This window comes from Aquarana catesbeiana, linkage group LG01, assembly GCF_042186555.1.
Source record: "Aquarana catesbeiana isolate 2022-GZ linkage group LG01, ASM4218655v1, whole genome shotgun sequence".
NCBI classification, from domain to species: domain Eukaryota; kingdom Metazoa; phylum Chordata; class Amphibia; order Anura; family Ranidae; genus Aquarana; species Aquarana catesbeiana.
In genome coordinates, this window is record NC_133324.1 from 359,686,911 (window position 1) to 359,703,982 (window position 17,072).

General features: G+C 39.5%; 1 protein-coding gene across 2 annotated transcripts in view; it reads left to right on the forward strand.

Annotated features, from left to right (window-relative positions):
- SPIN1 (spindlin 1) overlaps window positions 1–16,607 on the forward strand; it is a 98,963-nt gene extending 82,356 nt beyond the window's left edge. For both annotated transcript variants that reach the window (XM_073632956.1, XM_073632957.1), the window contains exons 5-6: window positions 4,534–4,767; window positions 15,553–16,607. In XM_073632956.1, coding sequence (XP_073489057.1) covers window positions 4,534–4,767; window positions 15,553–15,752 — 434 coding nt within the window. In that variant the 3' untranslated portion in view covers window positions 15,753–16,607. The remainder of the gene's footprint in view (window positions 1–4,533; window positions 4,768–15,552) is intronic.
- The last annotated feature ends 465 nt before the right edge of the window (window positions 16,608–17,072 follow it).

Genomic DNA, 17,072 nt, shown 5'->3' on the forward strand with positions numbered 1-17,072 from the left:
TAATATATACAGCCAAAGGGAAGTACCGAAATCAAACACGTTAGCCAGGCCAGGGTCATAAACGGGGATCAGCAACTGAACAAGGGCAGGTAGGAGAGGGAGATAATGGATGGGATATGGCTACAAGGGAATAGGAACACAGGAGGGACAGGATCAGGATGGGATTGGATACAGGTTCCAGATACATGTGATTGCTTGCCGGGTATTTATAGGCCTGTGATTGGCCTCAAGTGACACCTGATTGTAGGAGGTACTGTCTGCTCCACACTGCCAGGATCCATCCGCTGGTGGACGCCAGTACTGCGGCCCTAAGATGACATAACATCAGCAGGGAAAAGCTCTTCTGACAGTTCCAAACTGCCAGGAAACACCTGCTGGTGGACCTCAGTACTGCATGCCAAATGGTAGATATTACCAGCGGATGGAACGTTTCCTGACATTAGGTACCCTTTTTTCCGTAGCTGCTGACTTTTCATAAATTTACAAAACAATGGAACTCCACTTTAACCACAAAAGGTCTTCGCGCTCAAAGGAGTAAATGTGTGGGGAACTTGAGTACATTTACAAGCTTCAAGATCAGAGTAAAAAGTAGTCTAGGAATAATTGAAGCACAATTATGGAAATGAATGATTTTATGTTTTGACCATAAATATGCTTCAATGAAAGAACTAGTGTTTTAATTCCTGACTGCCTCTTCCTTGAGTGCATTTGTGCTATAAAGAATAAAATGTACTTCTTTTTTGGACACCACCCTCTTCCCTCCTAAACATCATTCCTGTCTGAAATTGCATGGCGGTTACCATAGAAACCTTCCGAAGTTACATTGTGGTAAAATCTGGTATACAGACTAGACTATCGCTCAGCACATGCACTGATTACAGATCATAAACTGCCTAATGCTAATCTCTTTATTGCACACATACGGTACGTAGGAACCTTAATTGATAAAAGTACTTTAGTGGCTTTATTTCTAGCTCCATCTCACCCCGGGTCCTTTAGTAATTATACTTCAGCTGGATATTGTACTGCATACAATGCTATATTCTCTCTCTGAACAAGAGAAATATCCATTTCTACATCCACACTAAAGCCTAGTACACACAGGGCTAAATGTCGGGCGACATCGGCGGGTTCAATAAAAAACGTCCGATATTCGGCCTGTGTGTACTAGGCTTTAATGTGGGTGCAGAAATGGATATATATTTCTCTTGTTCCAAGAAAATTTTGCATTGTTTGCTCCTGATCCTGACCAAAGTGTTCTAGAGGAGGGGGGGCGTCCCCCTGTCAGAACACGATAGAACAGTAGGGGAGATGGCTGTACTAACATCTGATTGTTAGCACAGTGGTTCTGACTGGAGCTGTCAGATTTTTATTTTTTTTTATCCAAAAACTAGTAAAGTGTACCCACAGCTCGAATTTTGCTGTGTGTATGTATATGTGATATATATATATATATATATATATATATATATATATATATATATATATATATATATATATATATATATATATATATATATATATATATATATATATATATATATAGTGTGTTAGGTTTTTGCAGTTTGTCAGAACTGTTTCTAATGCTCAGTGACAGCTGAGTCTGTATACCAGACTTTGTTGAGATGTATCCTTGCTGTGTTGTCATGGTAACTTCCAGACCTCATTGAGACACCAGAGGGCTAGAATAGATCTTCAGTGTTACACTTATATAAATACACCCAAACCTTGTTTAGAAGAGCCAAATAAATCCTCCTTCCCTTCCATGCCTCGTGTGTATGCAAAAATTCTGTCAGCGTTTTATAAAAAAAAAAAAAAAAAAAAAAAACACCATTCAGTCTTAATTGAGATTGTTATGGTCCTATAGTTTAAATTATTGTGATTTTTGAGGTTTACTTTTTATTAATGTTTTTTTTGGGTGATGCTAAAAAAACTGGTGTTTTCCATTAAGAATAAAGGATTGGTAACTGTCATTAAATAAACCTACTTAAGCCCTCTCCCCCCCCCCCCCCCCCCCTGCTGGGGAAACCCCTGCAGCTCTCAGTGATCCTTTTTTTTTTTTTTCTTCTTCCCCCTTGCCATAATGGCACTACTATAACCTATAATGCACAACTAAAGGCTCTCCAACAAAACATGCATATACCAAAGTGATGGAGTAGAATTTTTTTTTTTAGGGAAGGTTCACTACACAAAAATGCACTCCAGGTCTGTTCTGATGTCTAGTGTATTTGATGCATTTTACCAAATTCTAATGCAGGAAAAATACAGCATGTTCTACTTTTTTTTTTTCTGGAGCTGACCGCACTGATGTGAAGTATACCGTTGGCAACCATATAACCTACTTTTCAATGCATTTTTGATGCAGAAAAAAAAAAAACCCTTAAAGTGGTTTGTGTGTGTATATACAAGTATAAAGGCTGGGTTCACACCTATGCAAATTGGATGACTGGCTCTCTATGGAGCCGGCTTGCATAGCTCTGCAGCAGGTCCGGTGCATTTAGCAATAAAACGTACTTTTTTTTTTTGTCCGTTTCGGGTCTGAATTCAGCCCAAAATTCAGGCTGCAATCAGACCTTAAACAGTGACCCAGGACACACTGGACCCCTGCTGTGCAACGGATCCGTCTTAGGTGTGAACCCAGCCTAAAAGTACAAGTGCCTTAATGCAGTAATTATCAGGGGCTACGGGGCAAAACAAAAGCAAAGGAAGAGTCTGAATGTGTTCTCATCTTTAACTGTACAAAAAAAATCTTGAAATTGATAAGAGCTATGATCTTTACCACCAAGAAGGCCAGAGAAACATCCCTAAATTCCAGCAGACCTGGATAGTTTTCAAATTTCTGACATATACAAAAACCTTATACATTTGTGCACAATGCAGACTAATTCAAACTCTTTTTGTATACATATTTATCATATCACATATTTTATTCCAGCCCTCCCTTCTGCTTCCTTTCGTCAGTTCTTGTACTGTCATAGGTACATCCTCTGATTGACGTACTACATTATCTCAGATTGTTCTTGCTAGAAATATGTACCAATCAATCTCAAATCTGTTTTGTATAGAAAGCTTCATTTTGGCTCTGGAATAGAGTGGAGTAGTATAAAAGTCTACCTTTTTGGTATAAATATATTGTCTCTTATGGCCTCATAACTCCATTAAAAATCTAAATATTTGTGATTTTAAAAAATTTCAGTACAAAAAAAGGGGCAGACTCCGTGAGCAACTTGGTCTTTTTTTACTTTGTCGCTCCTGTGTGTTTTTGGTGCAGGGCTTTCTGATTAAATAGTACCATGCCGACTATGGAAATATCAGTTTTCTGATTTGAAGGTCTATGCTTTTCTTAGATGAGCGATGAGTCACTGTTTTGTTCATAGATTCTAGCTTGAACCACGGAGCTCTGTGAGCAAGCATTTTAATATACAATACTTCTAAGCTGTGTTTGTAAGACCAGTGAAGAGACTACAATTTTACCTACTGGCTAAGGAATATTTACCAGAATATATGTAACATTACACAGGAGGTCTGTGGCTAGAATTGGAACTCTGACATTCGTGATGATACCTCAAATGTGTGATCTGATCAGTTTACATATGCGTGTGAAGCCTACATTCATGTTCACATTAATGTAGGGGGACACTGGTGCTTTTTTTTTTTAATTTGTTTTGAATCAACTTTATTGCTCTCACAAGGGATTAACATCCCTTGTGATAGCATGGACAGTAAGTAGTAGGTGCCCTTTACTGAGAGATCTGGGGTCTAATAGACTCCTCTGCCCTCAAAAGGATCTGATCAAATGAGATTGGTTTAGGCTACTTTCACACTGGTTCACATCTAAACTGCCAGCAAAATGCCTAAAGGTTAATGGAGGGTTTTGCTGCTCTTTTGCAGCATTTGTGGTATGTTTGTTTTTTTTTTTTTTTAAGGGACATGTGACTCAAAGACTGCATCAAAAATGCTTAGTAGGTGTGGTTTTAGAGGTGTTTATGATGGGGTTCCCATTTTTTTTTCAATGGGAATGAGCGTTTACTGGTGCAGTTTTTAACTGACCAAACATGCGGCAAACAGGATTTTTTACACCGCAACCGAAGCGCACCATCCCAGGGTCAACACATACATAGAATTTAAAGGGAAGCATTTTTCTTAAGCTTTTCAGGCGTTTTTTTTTTTTTTTTTTTTTTTTTTTAATTTATGCAAAAGCGCTTCAAAAACAGTGTAGAAGCAGGCTTAATGAGATGCTTTACATGGCAATAACTACTTGTAAACAATCGAAAGTCACGAAATCCACATTTCTTCCAGCTTCAGTCTGGTGTTCTTCAGCCTGATAACGTCTTAAGAACATAAAGCGGTTAAGTAGACTTGAGGGACAGAAATGGTAGTTATTGCTGCATTTCAAAGTTGATAACTTCCCGAGTAACTGAAACGCTTAATTGTAACACACATGATCGAGTAACAATATGGCTGTGGAAAAGGATATTTGAGGACACACATCTGATTGTAAAATGTTAAACTGTGTTCATACTTCTCTTTTAGCTTCATCCAGAATTAGCGATGCCCATTTGGCCGACACAATGATTGGTAAAGCTGTGGAACACATGTTTGAAACAGAAGATGGCTCTAAAGATGAATGGCGAGGGATGGTTTTAGCAAGAGCGCCAATCATGAATACGTGGTTTTATATAACATATGAAAAGGACCCTGTCTTGTACATGTATCAGCTTTTAGATGATTATAAAGAAGGAGATCTTCGTATCATGCCAGACTCTAGTAAGTAATTATTTTTTTGGAAAGCCAGTCAGACCTCATGACTATTGCCTTTGCATTCTTTTTACAGGAAGTAATATGTTTTGGGCTCTTTCACGTTTTGTGAGTCATATACTAGATGAGCCTTTTGATAGTGATATGTGATTTGGTTAAGTCTTCTATTTTTGAATATTTGCTTTCTAATTTTAAAGTGATTGTAAAGGTAAATAAAAAAAAAAAAAAAAAACATACCTCCACTGTGCAGCCCAATTTGCATTGAATGGCCCCGAACCTGCTCTTCTTCTGGAGTCCCCCGGTGGCTCCTCCCCGCATCTGGTAACCCCCTCGGAGAAGCGCTTCCCCGAGGGGGTTACCTTGCGGGCGCACTCCTGAGTCCAGCATTCAGCGTCCATAGAGGCCGAATACAGGACTCATTGGATTTAATTGACAGCAGCGGGAGCCAATGGCTACTCTGCTATCAATCTATCCAATCAAGAGCCCAGAACCCCGGGCAGAGAGACGGCGTGTCCCTGCCGGGTCAAGTTTAAGGGTTCAGGTAAGTAAAACTGGGGGCCTGGTCACTGACAGGTGTTTTTTCACCTTGATGCATTAAGGTGACAAAACACGAAGGTTTACAACCCCTTTTAAGTAATTTGTATAAAATCGTATAGTTCATAAATCCTTATTTTTCCCAATTACATGACATAGCCTTCAGATCTGCACTGAAATATTTAGGAAAACACTTTTTATTATTCAAGTTCTCTTGTATTGCAGAAAACAGCCATCAAAAACCTTTCCTTGTACAGTATGGAACACAGGATTTCTAATCTTTTTAATATTGAGTTATATGCAGCTAACTTCATGTGATTAGACTGGAAAAGAAGGCTTCTGCCCCCCCCTCAAATATAACCCCTCTAACGCCCAGCTAGTTTTGAGGGTTTTTTTTTTTTTTTTTTTCTCTAGTGTCCTTTTAGGTGATGGACCTCTTATCTCTACTGAGAGAACCTTCCTTTCTTCTTTAGCTAGTTTTTCTCTTTCTATCGCATATGATTCTCCTATCAAAATTACTGCTGCAGCAAAGCCATTACAGATCCTACTGCAGCTTCCATATCTGTTGAATCCTTGACACAGCCATGGAAGATTATACCTGGAATCTGTTGGATTAACCATTTAAGGACCGGAAGGATTTGACCCCTTAATGACCAGGCCATTTTTTGCGATATGGCTCTGCGGTGCTGTACCCAAACCAAATTTACCTCCTTTTTTTTCCCCTCAAATGGAGCTTTCTTTTGGTATTTGATCACCCCTGCGGTTTTTATTTTTTGCACTAAAAACAAAGAGCTACAATTTTTGGAAAAGAAAAAAATGTATTCATCAGTTTAGGCCGATATATATTCTTCTACGTATTTTTGGTAAAAAAAAAAAAATCGCACTAGGCGTATGTTGATTGGTTTGCGCAAAAATTATCGTGTCTACAAACTATGGGACAGATTTAGGGACTTACTACATTGATCAGTGCGTTTTTATAGCACTGATCAATGTAAAAATGACACTGGCAGATAAGGGGTTAACACTAGGGAGCCATCAAGGGGTTAAGTGTGTTCTAACTGTAGGGGGGGGGGTGGGCTGCCTGGGACATGACAGAGATTGCAGTTGCAAATCACTGGGAACAGTAGATCTCATGTATCCTGTCAGAATGGGGATCCGCCTTGTTTACAAAGGCAGACCCATTCTGCCTCTGTACTAGGTGATTGTGGGTCGCCGGCGGACAATTAGTCCGCAAATGCGCGAGCCGACGTACAGTAACCGTGATTCGCGCAGGGGGGCCAAGTTGCCGCAATACAACTGTGGTGGGCTGTCCTTACGTGTGGCCAGCCTCTAATGTTGCTGCCAAACATTTGATCCTGCTTGTAGGCACATCCAGTGGTTGTGGCTGAGAGGCTGTGCCTGTTAATACTGTGCCTGCAGAACCTCCTCTTGTGGCATCTAGTACAGATTAAGTTACTCATTTGAGTTACTGCAGTTTGCAAACCCTGGCTCTTCTCTGAGCAAGCTTTCCAACCAGCAAACACTCCTGGCTCCTCAGCTGGTACAGTATAGCTATTTTCTCAGCGCTGCCCGGGTTCACAGCGACTTACAAGCTCGAGCTCTCGCTCGCGTTCTCTCTCTCTCTCTCTCTCTCTCTCTCGCTTGCTCTCTCTCTCTCTCGCGCGCTCGCTCTTTGTGAAGGACAATCCCAAGGGCACCCTGTAAAACAAACAGGCTCTTTTCTTTGGCAGGCCCTGCCACGCAAGCTGCAGGTGCTTTTATGTCAATTTGCTAGACCATTGCTGTCTGTACTAAATGCATGACCTGAACCCTCTAGGTCAATCCTAAGGAATGTTTCAGCTCATAGTTGAACTTTTACCAATGACCCTACACTACTACATACAACGCTTGGTGGACACATTTCATTAGATCCCAAAGGCAAGTCTTCTCTCTATACACATGTGCAAATCCTTTGGCTTTAATGCTGGTCTACGAGTTTCTATGCATGTAATGCATTGTGCTTTTATGCTTTTGAGGGCTAATGCCAGTTTGATGTACTCACCCAAAACAGGTACCAAAGATTGCGGGGGGATAAGAATAATTTTCTTCCCCAGAAAAAAGGCTAGTGCCTTAAGCAGTAGAACATCTACTCCTGAGGTTAGAAGTGTTTTTTTTTTCTTCCGTGTTTTTTTGGTTCCCAATAGAAGACATACATACTTTTGTGAGAATACAGGGGCCTTCAAAGCAGGCAAGGTTTTCTATGGCTTCTTTCCAGTGACAGGGCACCCCCACTGCTCAGGGTGGGCAGATATTGCTCTTCTCATCTTAGGGGTTCTGATGCCCCAGTCAAGTATCATTTCCATGGGATTCAAATTGGGCTTTTGTATATCATCTCCCCAGTTAATGCTTTCAAACTTGCTTCTCTGTTATGGCAGGCAAATCTACTTTCTGCTGTATTATACTATAAAGAAAGGTGTAACTGTTGTATTTGCAAATTCATTTGTTAGCTATGTTTCCTATCTCTATATAGACCTTGAAACAACAAAACAGGACCCTCTAACGGGGCTTTAAAAGGCAATGACTCCAAAAATTGTGTATGTAGACAAATGTAAAAATTAATAAAAGTTTAATACAAATTCTAAAAACATAGATGCGTAGAAAATTTGTATCACAAGTTTACAAGTTCAATGGTGTATATCCACATGAAATCGTAGAAAACCTAATTTACATCACTCTTGTACAAATATACAGAGTGAAACTCTACGCCAGGGATATGCAATTAGCGGACCTCCAGCTGTTGCAGAACTACAAATCCCATGAGGCATAGTATGACTCTGACAGCTACAAGCATGACAGCCAGAGGCAGAGACATGATGGGACTTGTAGGTTTACAACAGCTGGTGGTCCGCTAATTGCATATCCCTGTTCTACGCGTTTCAAGATTATGCATCATAGCTCTTCATCAGGAGAAAGTGGTATAGAAGTTTATGATAGCTACAATTCAAAAAATACAATGAGTACAAATTTTATATATCTATCTCTATCATGGCCGAAATTGTTGGCACCCTAGAAATTTTTTCAGAAAATCAAGTATTTCTCACAGAAAAGTATTGCAGTAACGCATGTTTTGCTATACACATGTTTAGGGCTGAAACAACTAATCGATTAATCGACAACTAATCGATTATGAAAATAGTTGTGAACTATTTTCATAATCGATTAATCGGCCAGCCGATTATTTGGCCTGCATACAGAATGCATTATTTGTTTACATATCAGTAAATACAGTGCAGCACACCTATAGCTCAGTGCACCATCCATACATGTCAGGAAGTGCCTGAGAACTTGTGAATGTGTGAGGAGCAATGCCTCATGGAACATGTAGTCCTGGGCAGGAAGTGAGTGGGTCTAAAAGCAGAAGTTTTTTTTACCTTGCTATAGAGGCACACTATACTATAATTTGCAGCTTGCTATTGGGGCACTCTAAAGGCAGGAGGAGCCAGAGGCATCGGTGGGGGACCCCAGAAGAGAAGATTCGGGGCTGATCTGTGCAAAACCATTACACAGAGCAGGTAAGTATACCATGTTTGTTTAAAAAAAAAAAAAAAATGACTTTAAAGACTGTGCGGGGAAGATCAGCATCTGAACCCAGAGAAGGTGGAGGCTGATAGACTGGAGGGTAATAGAAGGCATTACTATTTCTTTTAAAGTAAACTTTTACATGGAGGCAGGGCAAATTACGTGGGAGCAGGGCACATTTCAAGGAGGCAGGGCACATTACGTGGGAGCAGGGCACATTACACGTGCCCCAGTGTGAATGGGGTCTAAATGTGATCTCTGAGTCTGATATTTACCAGATTCAACCTCCAATAGTATATACAGTATATATCTCTTCTGTCTGTTATTCTCAGAGTGGATTAGAGATTTTGCTCCCTAATCATATAGTTGATTATTTATATTTACCACTGCATATAGATTTTGAAGAATACATTGCCTTTTTTTTAAACTTTACATATTAAATTATACACCACACTTTTTTAAGGTTATTATCCGATTAATCGAAACAATAATCGGCCAACTAATCGATTATGAAAATAATTGTTAGTTGCAGCCCTACACATGTTTATTCCCTTTGTGTGTATTGGAACAAAACAAAAAAAGGGAGGAAAAAAAACAAATTGGACATAATGTCACACAACTCCAAAAATGGGCTGGTCAAAATTCTTGGCAACTTTAACTTAATAATATTTGGTTGCACACCCTTTGAAAAAAATAACTGAAATCAGTCGCTTCCTATAACCATCAGTAAGTTTCTTACACCTCTCACTCGGCATTTTGAACCACTCTTCCTTTGCAAACTGCTCCAGGTCTCTCCTATTGGAAGGGCGCCTTTTCCCAACACCAATTTTAAGATCTTGCCACAGGTGTTCAATGGGATTTAGTTCTGGACTCATTGCTGGCCACTTTATCATTGCTGGCCACTTTAGAACTTTCCAGCGCTTTGTTGCCATCCATTTCTGAGTGCTTTTTGATGTATATTTGGGGTCATTGTCCTGCTGGAAGACCAGAGATCTCGGCCCCATTCCCAGCTTTCTGACACTGGGCTCTACAGTGTGACCCAGAATCCTTTGGTAATCCTCAGATTTCATGATGCCTTGCACACATTCAAGGCACCCAGTGCCAAAGGCAGCAAAACAACCCCAAAACCTCATTGAACCTCCACCATATTTCACTGTAGGTACTGTGTTCTTTTCTTCATAGGCCTCATTCCGTTTTCGGTAAACAGTAGAATGATGTGCTTTACCAAAAAGCTCTATCTTGGTCTCATCTGTTTACAAGACGTTTTCCCAGAAGGCTTTTGGCTTACTCAAGTACATTTTGGCAAACTGTAGTCTTGCTTTTTTATGTCTCTGTGTCAGCAATGGGGTCCTCCTGGGTCTCCTGCCATAGCGTTTCATTTAAATGTTGACGGAGAGTTTGCGCTTACACTGATGCTTCCTGAGCCTGCAGGACAGCTTTAATTTCTTTGGAACTTGTTTGGGGCTGCTTATCCACCATCCGGGCTTTCCTGCGTTGCAACCTTTCGTCAATTTTTCTCGTCCGTCCACTCCCAGAGAGATTAGCTACAGTGCCATGGGTTGCAAACTTCTTGATAATGTTGCACACTGTGGACAAAGGCAAATCTAGATCTCTGTAGATGGACTTGTAACCTTGAGATTGATATTTATCCACAATTTTGGTTCTCATGTCCTCAGACTTTTCTCGCCTCCTCTTTCTGTTGTCCATGCTTAGTGTGACACACAATGCAAAGACTAAGTGAACTTCTCTTCTTTTTATCTGCTTTCAGGTGTGATTTTTATATTGCCCACACCTGTTACTTGCCCCAGGTGAGTTTAAAGGAGCATCACATGCTTGAAACAATCTTATTTATCCACAATTTTGAAAGGGTGCCAAGAATTTTGACCAGCCCATTTTTGGAATTTCGTGTGACATTATGTCCATGGGGTGCCAACAATTTCGTGTGTGTGTATGTATGTATGTATGTATGTATGTATATATATATATATATATATATATATATATATATATATATATATATATATATATATATATATATATATATATATATATATATATATATATATATATATATATATAATGTGTATATTATGTGATACTTGGAAAAATTAGGATATCGTGCAAAAGTTCATTTATTTCACTAATGCAACTTAAAAGCTGAAACTAATATGAGATAGACTCATTACATGCAAAGCAAGATGGGTCAAGCCATGATTTGTCATTGTGGTGATTATGGCTTACAGCTCATGAATACCCCCCCAAATCCACAATCTCAGAAAATTAGAATATTACATGCAATCAATAAAACAAGGATTGTACATAGAACAATATCGGACCTCTGAAAAGTATAAGCATACATATATGTACTCAGTACTTGGTTTGGGCCCCTTTTGCAGCAATTACTGCCTCAATGTGGCGTTGCATGGAAGCTATCAGCCTGTGGCACTCCTGAGGTGTTATGGAAGACCAGGATGCTTCAGTAGCAGCCTTCAACTCTTCTGCATTGTTCGGTCTCATGTCTTTCATCTTTCTCTTGACAATGCCCCATAGATTCTCTATGGGGTTCAGGTCAGACGAGTTTGCTGGCCAATCAAGCACGGTAATCCCACGGTCATTGAACCAGGTTTTGGTGCTTTTGGCAGTGTGGGCAGGTGCCAAGTCCTGCTAGAAAATGAAGTTGGCATCCCCATAGAACTCACCTGTGGAAGGAAGCGTGAGGTGCTCCAAAATCTCCTGGTAGACGGCTGTGTTGACCCTGGACTTAATGAAGCACAAAAAGTCCCATCTATATTCTGCAGCAGGTGTATTGTATCCCGTATGTAGCTGGGCAGATTAAGTACATGTGGAGGTATCCGTCGACAAATCTATTCAAGTTCTCCATAAGTAAACTGTTCCCTTAGATGATAGGTCTACCTGTCGGGTGTTGAAGACTTTTATGGATTTTGGGCAACGAGTAGAACTTGGGAGTATGTGGGAAATCTTAATGTATGAATTCCCAATCGCTTTTGGATATTGTATTGTTGGCGTATGCATCATCGATCAATTGGTAAAATTCTTTTTGAAAACTGGCAATTTTGATACTCTAAATGCTTATCCATAATCACAATGTTCCCCCTTTTGTCAGAGGGTTTCACCGCGATTATGGAATTTGATGCCAGTGGTTTAAGAGCATTACGTTCAACAGAAAGATTGCCTAGCTATGTAGACAAACAAACATATGAGATAAACATTTTGTTCCATCTCTTCCTGGTATAAGCCTCTTTGCTCTTATCAGTTTTTTTCTGAAATTGTACCTGTGATCTTTTAATGATGAGATATTATAGAATAGATATCTCTCTATATTTAGCTATCTTTGTGCAAAAGTTTTTAAGCAGGTGTGAAAAAATGCTGTAAATTTAAGAATGATTACAGAAATATTGTTTACCTTCCAATTTTGTTAATTGATAAAAATAAAAAATAAAATCAATATTTGAGACCAGCCTTTCCCTTCAAAACCGCATCAATTCTTTTAAGTCCACAGTGCTTGTATACCATTTTTGAAGGTAGGATGTTCCAAACATCTTGATTAACTAACCACAGTTCTGTGCATGTAGGCTGCCTCAAATCCTGTCTCCATGTATTCCCAGACACTCTGAGATCAGGGCTCTGTGTGGGGGGGCCAAATCATCACTTAAGATCCTCCCTTTGCGCTGGTTTTTGATGGTATTTGCTGTATGTTTGGGGTCGTTGGTACTTGCAATCTTATTCCAGAGACCACTGCCTTCTCATTCTTTTATTAGGACCTTGTACAGCTGAGGCCTTATCACGTAAATAGCTCCCTCTGATCTTATACCAGGACAAGGTGATGGTGAGGCCCAAAACTTCCTTCCTAAAGTAGTTTTGGCCTTTTACCTCAACTAGGACTTTTCTTCCGTTCCTCTCATTCTCCAGTTTATCATAAGGAGATCTCCCTTTTATTATCAAGCTGTAGTTCAAATGGTCAGAGTTCACCTCCCAGCCACTATATAAATTAGAAAGACTGCTTAAAGTGGTGTTCCGCCTGAAATTATACTTTTTGAATAAAAATACCCCTATAATACACAAGCTTAATGTATTCTAGTAAAGTTAGTCTGTAAACTAAGGTCTGTTTTGTTATTTTATAAACTTACAGCAGGCCGTGGCCATCTTAAGTGTGGGCATCTGAAGCCAGACTGTATTTCTTCCTGGATCTCATCCTTGCAGATCTCGCACATGCTCAGTGCAGCACAAGCAGTGTAATAGGTTTCAGGTCAGGTATCCATAGCAACGGCAGTGTCAGAGGAAGTTGCCGCCCCTTCCCAGCAGGCATTGCAAATAGGAAATGATGCGATGAGCCACGGCCAGGGAGGAGGAAGTGAAAAATGAATACAGCAGATATACCGTAGGTGCTGAGAAAAAAAAAATATCCAATTTGTTTACAGTGCACAGCTTAGTGAGGGATGCTGAAGAGTTGTAAAAGTGGGTGGAACTCCACTTTTTGGTATCCAGCAAGTTTGAGGGGCACAAGTCCTACCACTCTGTGCCTATGATTTTCCTTCTGGTACTATGTCACAAAACTGAGTCATACTGGGCGTAGGAGGGTGTTATACTGGGCTGGCCCACAATTTGTTTCCCAGTTTCAGATCTTCATATAGGCAGCAGTAGAACTTAACAGTCTGAATTTCTGTGCCCCTCAATTGACTCCAAGAAATGGATTATACATCAATATAAAATCTCACTTCAAGATGCTGTGCAACGTCATAGCAGTCATCCTCTGTAACCGTTTCTATTATCCGGTAGATCCTGCCAGTAGCTTTCTACACTTTGTAGAACAGACCAAGCTGGGTTGGGGGAAAAAGCATATTTTAATCAGAGATGCTTACAATGATTGCCTTTTTTTTTTAATCCATAGGACTCTTTCCCCCCCCCCCCCCCCCCCCCCAAAGAAAGAACATACCTTCTCTTGGACCCCTTTCACACTGAGCAGTTTTTTAAGCGCTTTTGCATTGAAAAAAAAAACGCCAGAAAATGTCAATCAATGGATGCTTTCACACTGGGGCGGTGCGCTGGCAAAAACTCCTGTGAGCAGCATCTTTTTGAGCGCAAAAAAAAAGCACCCCTCTCCATTGATATGGGAAGAGCTTCAAAAGCACCTCCAAATGGTTCTTGCAGCAGTTTCTTGAGTCGCGTGACCTTCAAAAAAGTACACCGCTAACTCAAAAGCGCTTGAAAACCGTTTACCATTTTTTATCGGCAGTTTTCAAGCGCCTCAGTGTAAAAGGGGTCTAACTGCTGGTCTTGCAGGGTGACAATACTACATTTCAGAAAGAACAGTGTTGTCATACTGTTAGAGAGGATAAAATAAACTGCTCTTCTGATCAATAAACGGGTAATAAAACCTGTTAATGCTAGTGATTAGACTGCAGCATATGCCTTATTACTTTGCCTGTAGTTCCACTTTAAACTTACAGCAATCTAACAGGAAACCTGTAATGAAAGTACAGACATGTGAAAGACATTTTCAACATGTTTGAACCGGCAAACATTAGGTCTTCAACAGTGCCTGCAAATACAAACTATATACTCCCGATAAAAACACAAGGAACTGTGCCTTTACAATTTAACAAAAATCTCAATAGAGATTGATGGGGTACTGTGTAGAAGGTACACCCTTTTGCCCCTCCATCTGGTATTGCCCCCCCCCCCCCTTTTTTTTTTTTGTAGACTTTTTGCATAACTGCCCCCCAATCTCTATATATAGGAAATAGTCCTGCACAATACAATTAATAACCTACTGTGGCTGCAGACATCCCAGTACGACTTGAAGTCAAATGATGTACTGGGTATGTGATTTGTCAGCAAGTGATTAAAAAAAAAATCAACTGTTTACAAAATTACTTTTAAGGCATGCCATTCATCATGTGTCACAGTTACAGAATACTCTCAACTGAACTGTCAGTACATCAAATGAATGGATCTGTGTCTTTTTCCAAGCTGGATGATTGGGTACCTTTTTTGTAAATGGTTGGTGTCATAGCTGATCACATACAGCGCCATGCCAACTGCATATCAAAAGATGCAAAGATGGCCGCTTCCTTGGCTGTAAAGGACAGGATTTATTTCCGCTTTAAGGAGGTTCTAATTTAAACTACATTATTCTAATCAGCATTTAATTTTAAACGCCTGGTTTCTAATTACATAATTTTTAAGGGGGGGGGGGGGGGTAAATATAAGGTTGTACTTCTCCTTTTTTTTTTTTTTTTTTCCCCACTTCTAAATTATTTCTGTAATTTTAGATTGAGAATAAATGTACCGTGTTCATTTTTAAATAGCATTTGTACATGTATATGAGTTTTATTATTTTTATGTGATGGTGTTGCTTTTGTACATGACTGTATATGGGGCCTGCCATTGATATTTCCTGCAAATAATGCACATTGCCTGGCCATCATGGTGTTCCAATGGCTTCAGTACATTAAGATCAGCATACTTGTCAAGAAGCTTGGCCTCCACCCTGTAATTTTTATCTGCATTTTTGATCTGTAAATTGTCTTTTTTTTTTTTTTTTTTTAATTTATACACCGGTTTATATGCTTAGGCTAGCAATGGTAGCTCCCATATTGACCCTTTTTTTTTATGTTTTCAAGTTAAGGGCATTAGTAATTTTTAGTTTCTAATTTTTTCCTTTTTGTAATAATTCCATAGATGATTCTCCTCCAGCTGAGAGGGAGCCTGGAGAGGTTGTGGACAGCCTGGTAGGGAAACAGGTTGAATACGCCAAAGAAGATGGATCAAAAAGGACTGGCATGGTAATTCATCAAGTTGAAGCCAAACCCTCAGTTTACTTCATTAAGTTTGATGACGATTTCCATATTTATGTCTATGACTTGGTGAAGACTTCCTAAGTGACATTCTGGACTTCTGCCAAGCTAATGGATCTGTCAAGTGTAAAATTTGTAGAAAAAAATGAATCCCGCTTTCGGATTACAGAAAAGCTCAGATATTCCTGCAATCTCACACCACCTTATTGGAGTAAGAAAAATGAGAGCATTTTTGGGAATAACGTTTTGTTTCGTTCTTCCTTACAAAGGAATAAACCACTTTTTGCAACTGACCCATTTGAAGCTGGGAACTTTGCTTTTGGAAATAAAAAAACTCAAAGCAGTAGGTATTCGAGGGCAAAAGAATGGAAGAGCCACATGAATGCTTATGTTTAAAAAAAATATTGCATTTCATTAAGCACTCATTCCTTACCTACAAGGCACTGTTTGGTATATCAAAACTTCCCTACCGTAGGTGTCCCTTATTTTAGCTTCCAGCATCCCTGTTGAAGGCACTATGGGTGAATTATACTTTTGTGCTAAGATCTAGCAAAACATTGCACTGTGAAGTCTTGCTGTGTGCCTCTATAACATTTCATTGTAAAGCATCAACACATACATTGGATGTCCATTGGCAGTAGATTGTTCTAAAGATCAGCCTTCATGTCACTGCCCATTCAGATCTCTACATGAAAGCATATGCATTAATACAAATAGACATGGCTTTTTTTGGGGGGGGTTGGTATTAAGACATGATGTAGGCTGTGGGGCAATTCTGTATTATGCAAAATGATGTGCTAAAAGTATTTCTCCAGTGTTAATTCTGTCTTGCATTGTGCAAACTGTGTAGTGGTAACGCTTCACATGTTATCCCATCATCACTTTTTTTTTTTATTTTTTTATTTTTTTTTACTCTCCATGCCAGTTCTACTGCCTATTTTTAGTAAGGTTTTTTTTTTTTTTTTTTTTTTTTTTTTTTTTTTTTAATATGTATAAAACACTGTCAGGGTGTATTTAATAAAATGCTAAGCAAAGCTTGTAACTTGTTTTGAAGTCCACCTATGACATACTTTTCAAAATAAAATGAGCAACTGCGAGAAGTATTTTTTTATCTCACATCTTGTAGCACAGCTTAAATCCTCCTCCTTCTTTTTTTTCTTTTTTTTCCTCCCCCCCCCCCCCCCGTCACATGATGAAATGCATAGCAGAACCAGTTTAATTTCAAAAGGGAGGAAAAAACAATTTTCCATTTTACCTTATTTCTGTGCTGTATAGAAACCAGTTCCAAATCTGCAAAGAATACATGGAGCCCAGAGTGAGTGTTAACTCCCACAGTGGTTTTTACTGTACAGGTAGGGATAGCGGGTGCTGGGAGAGCAACCATATGACAGGTATAAAACATTA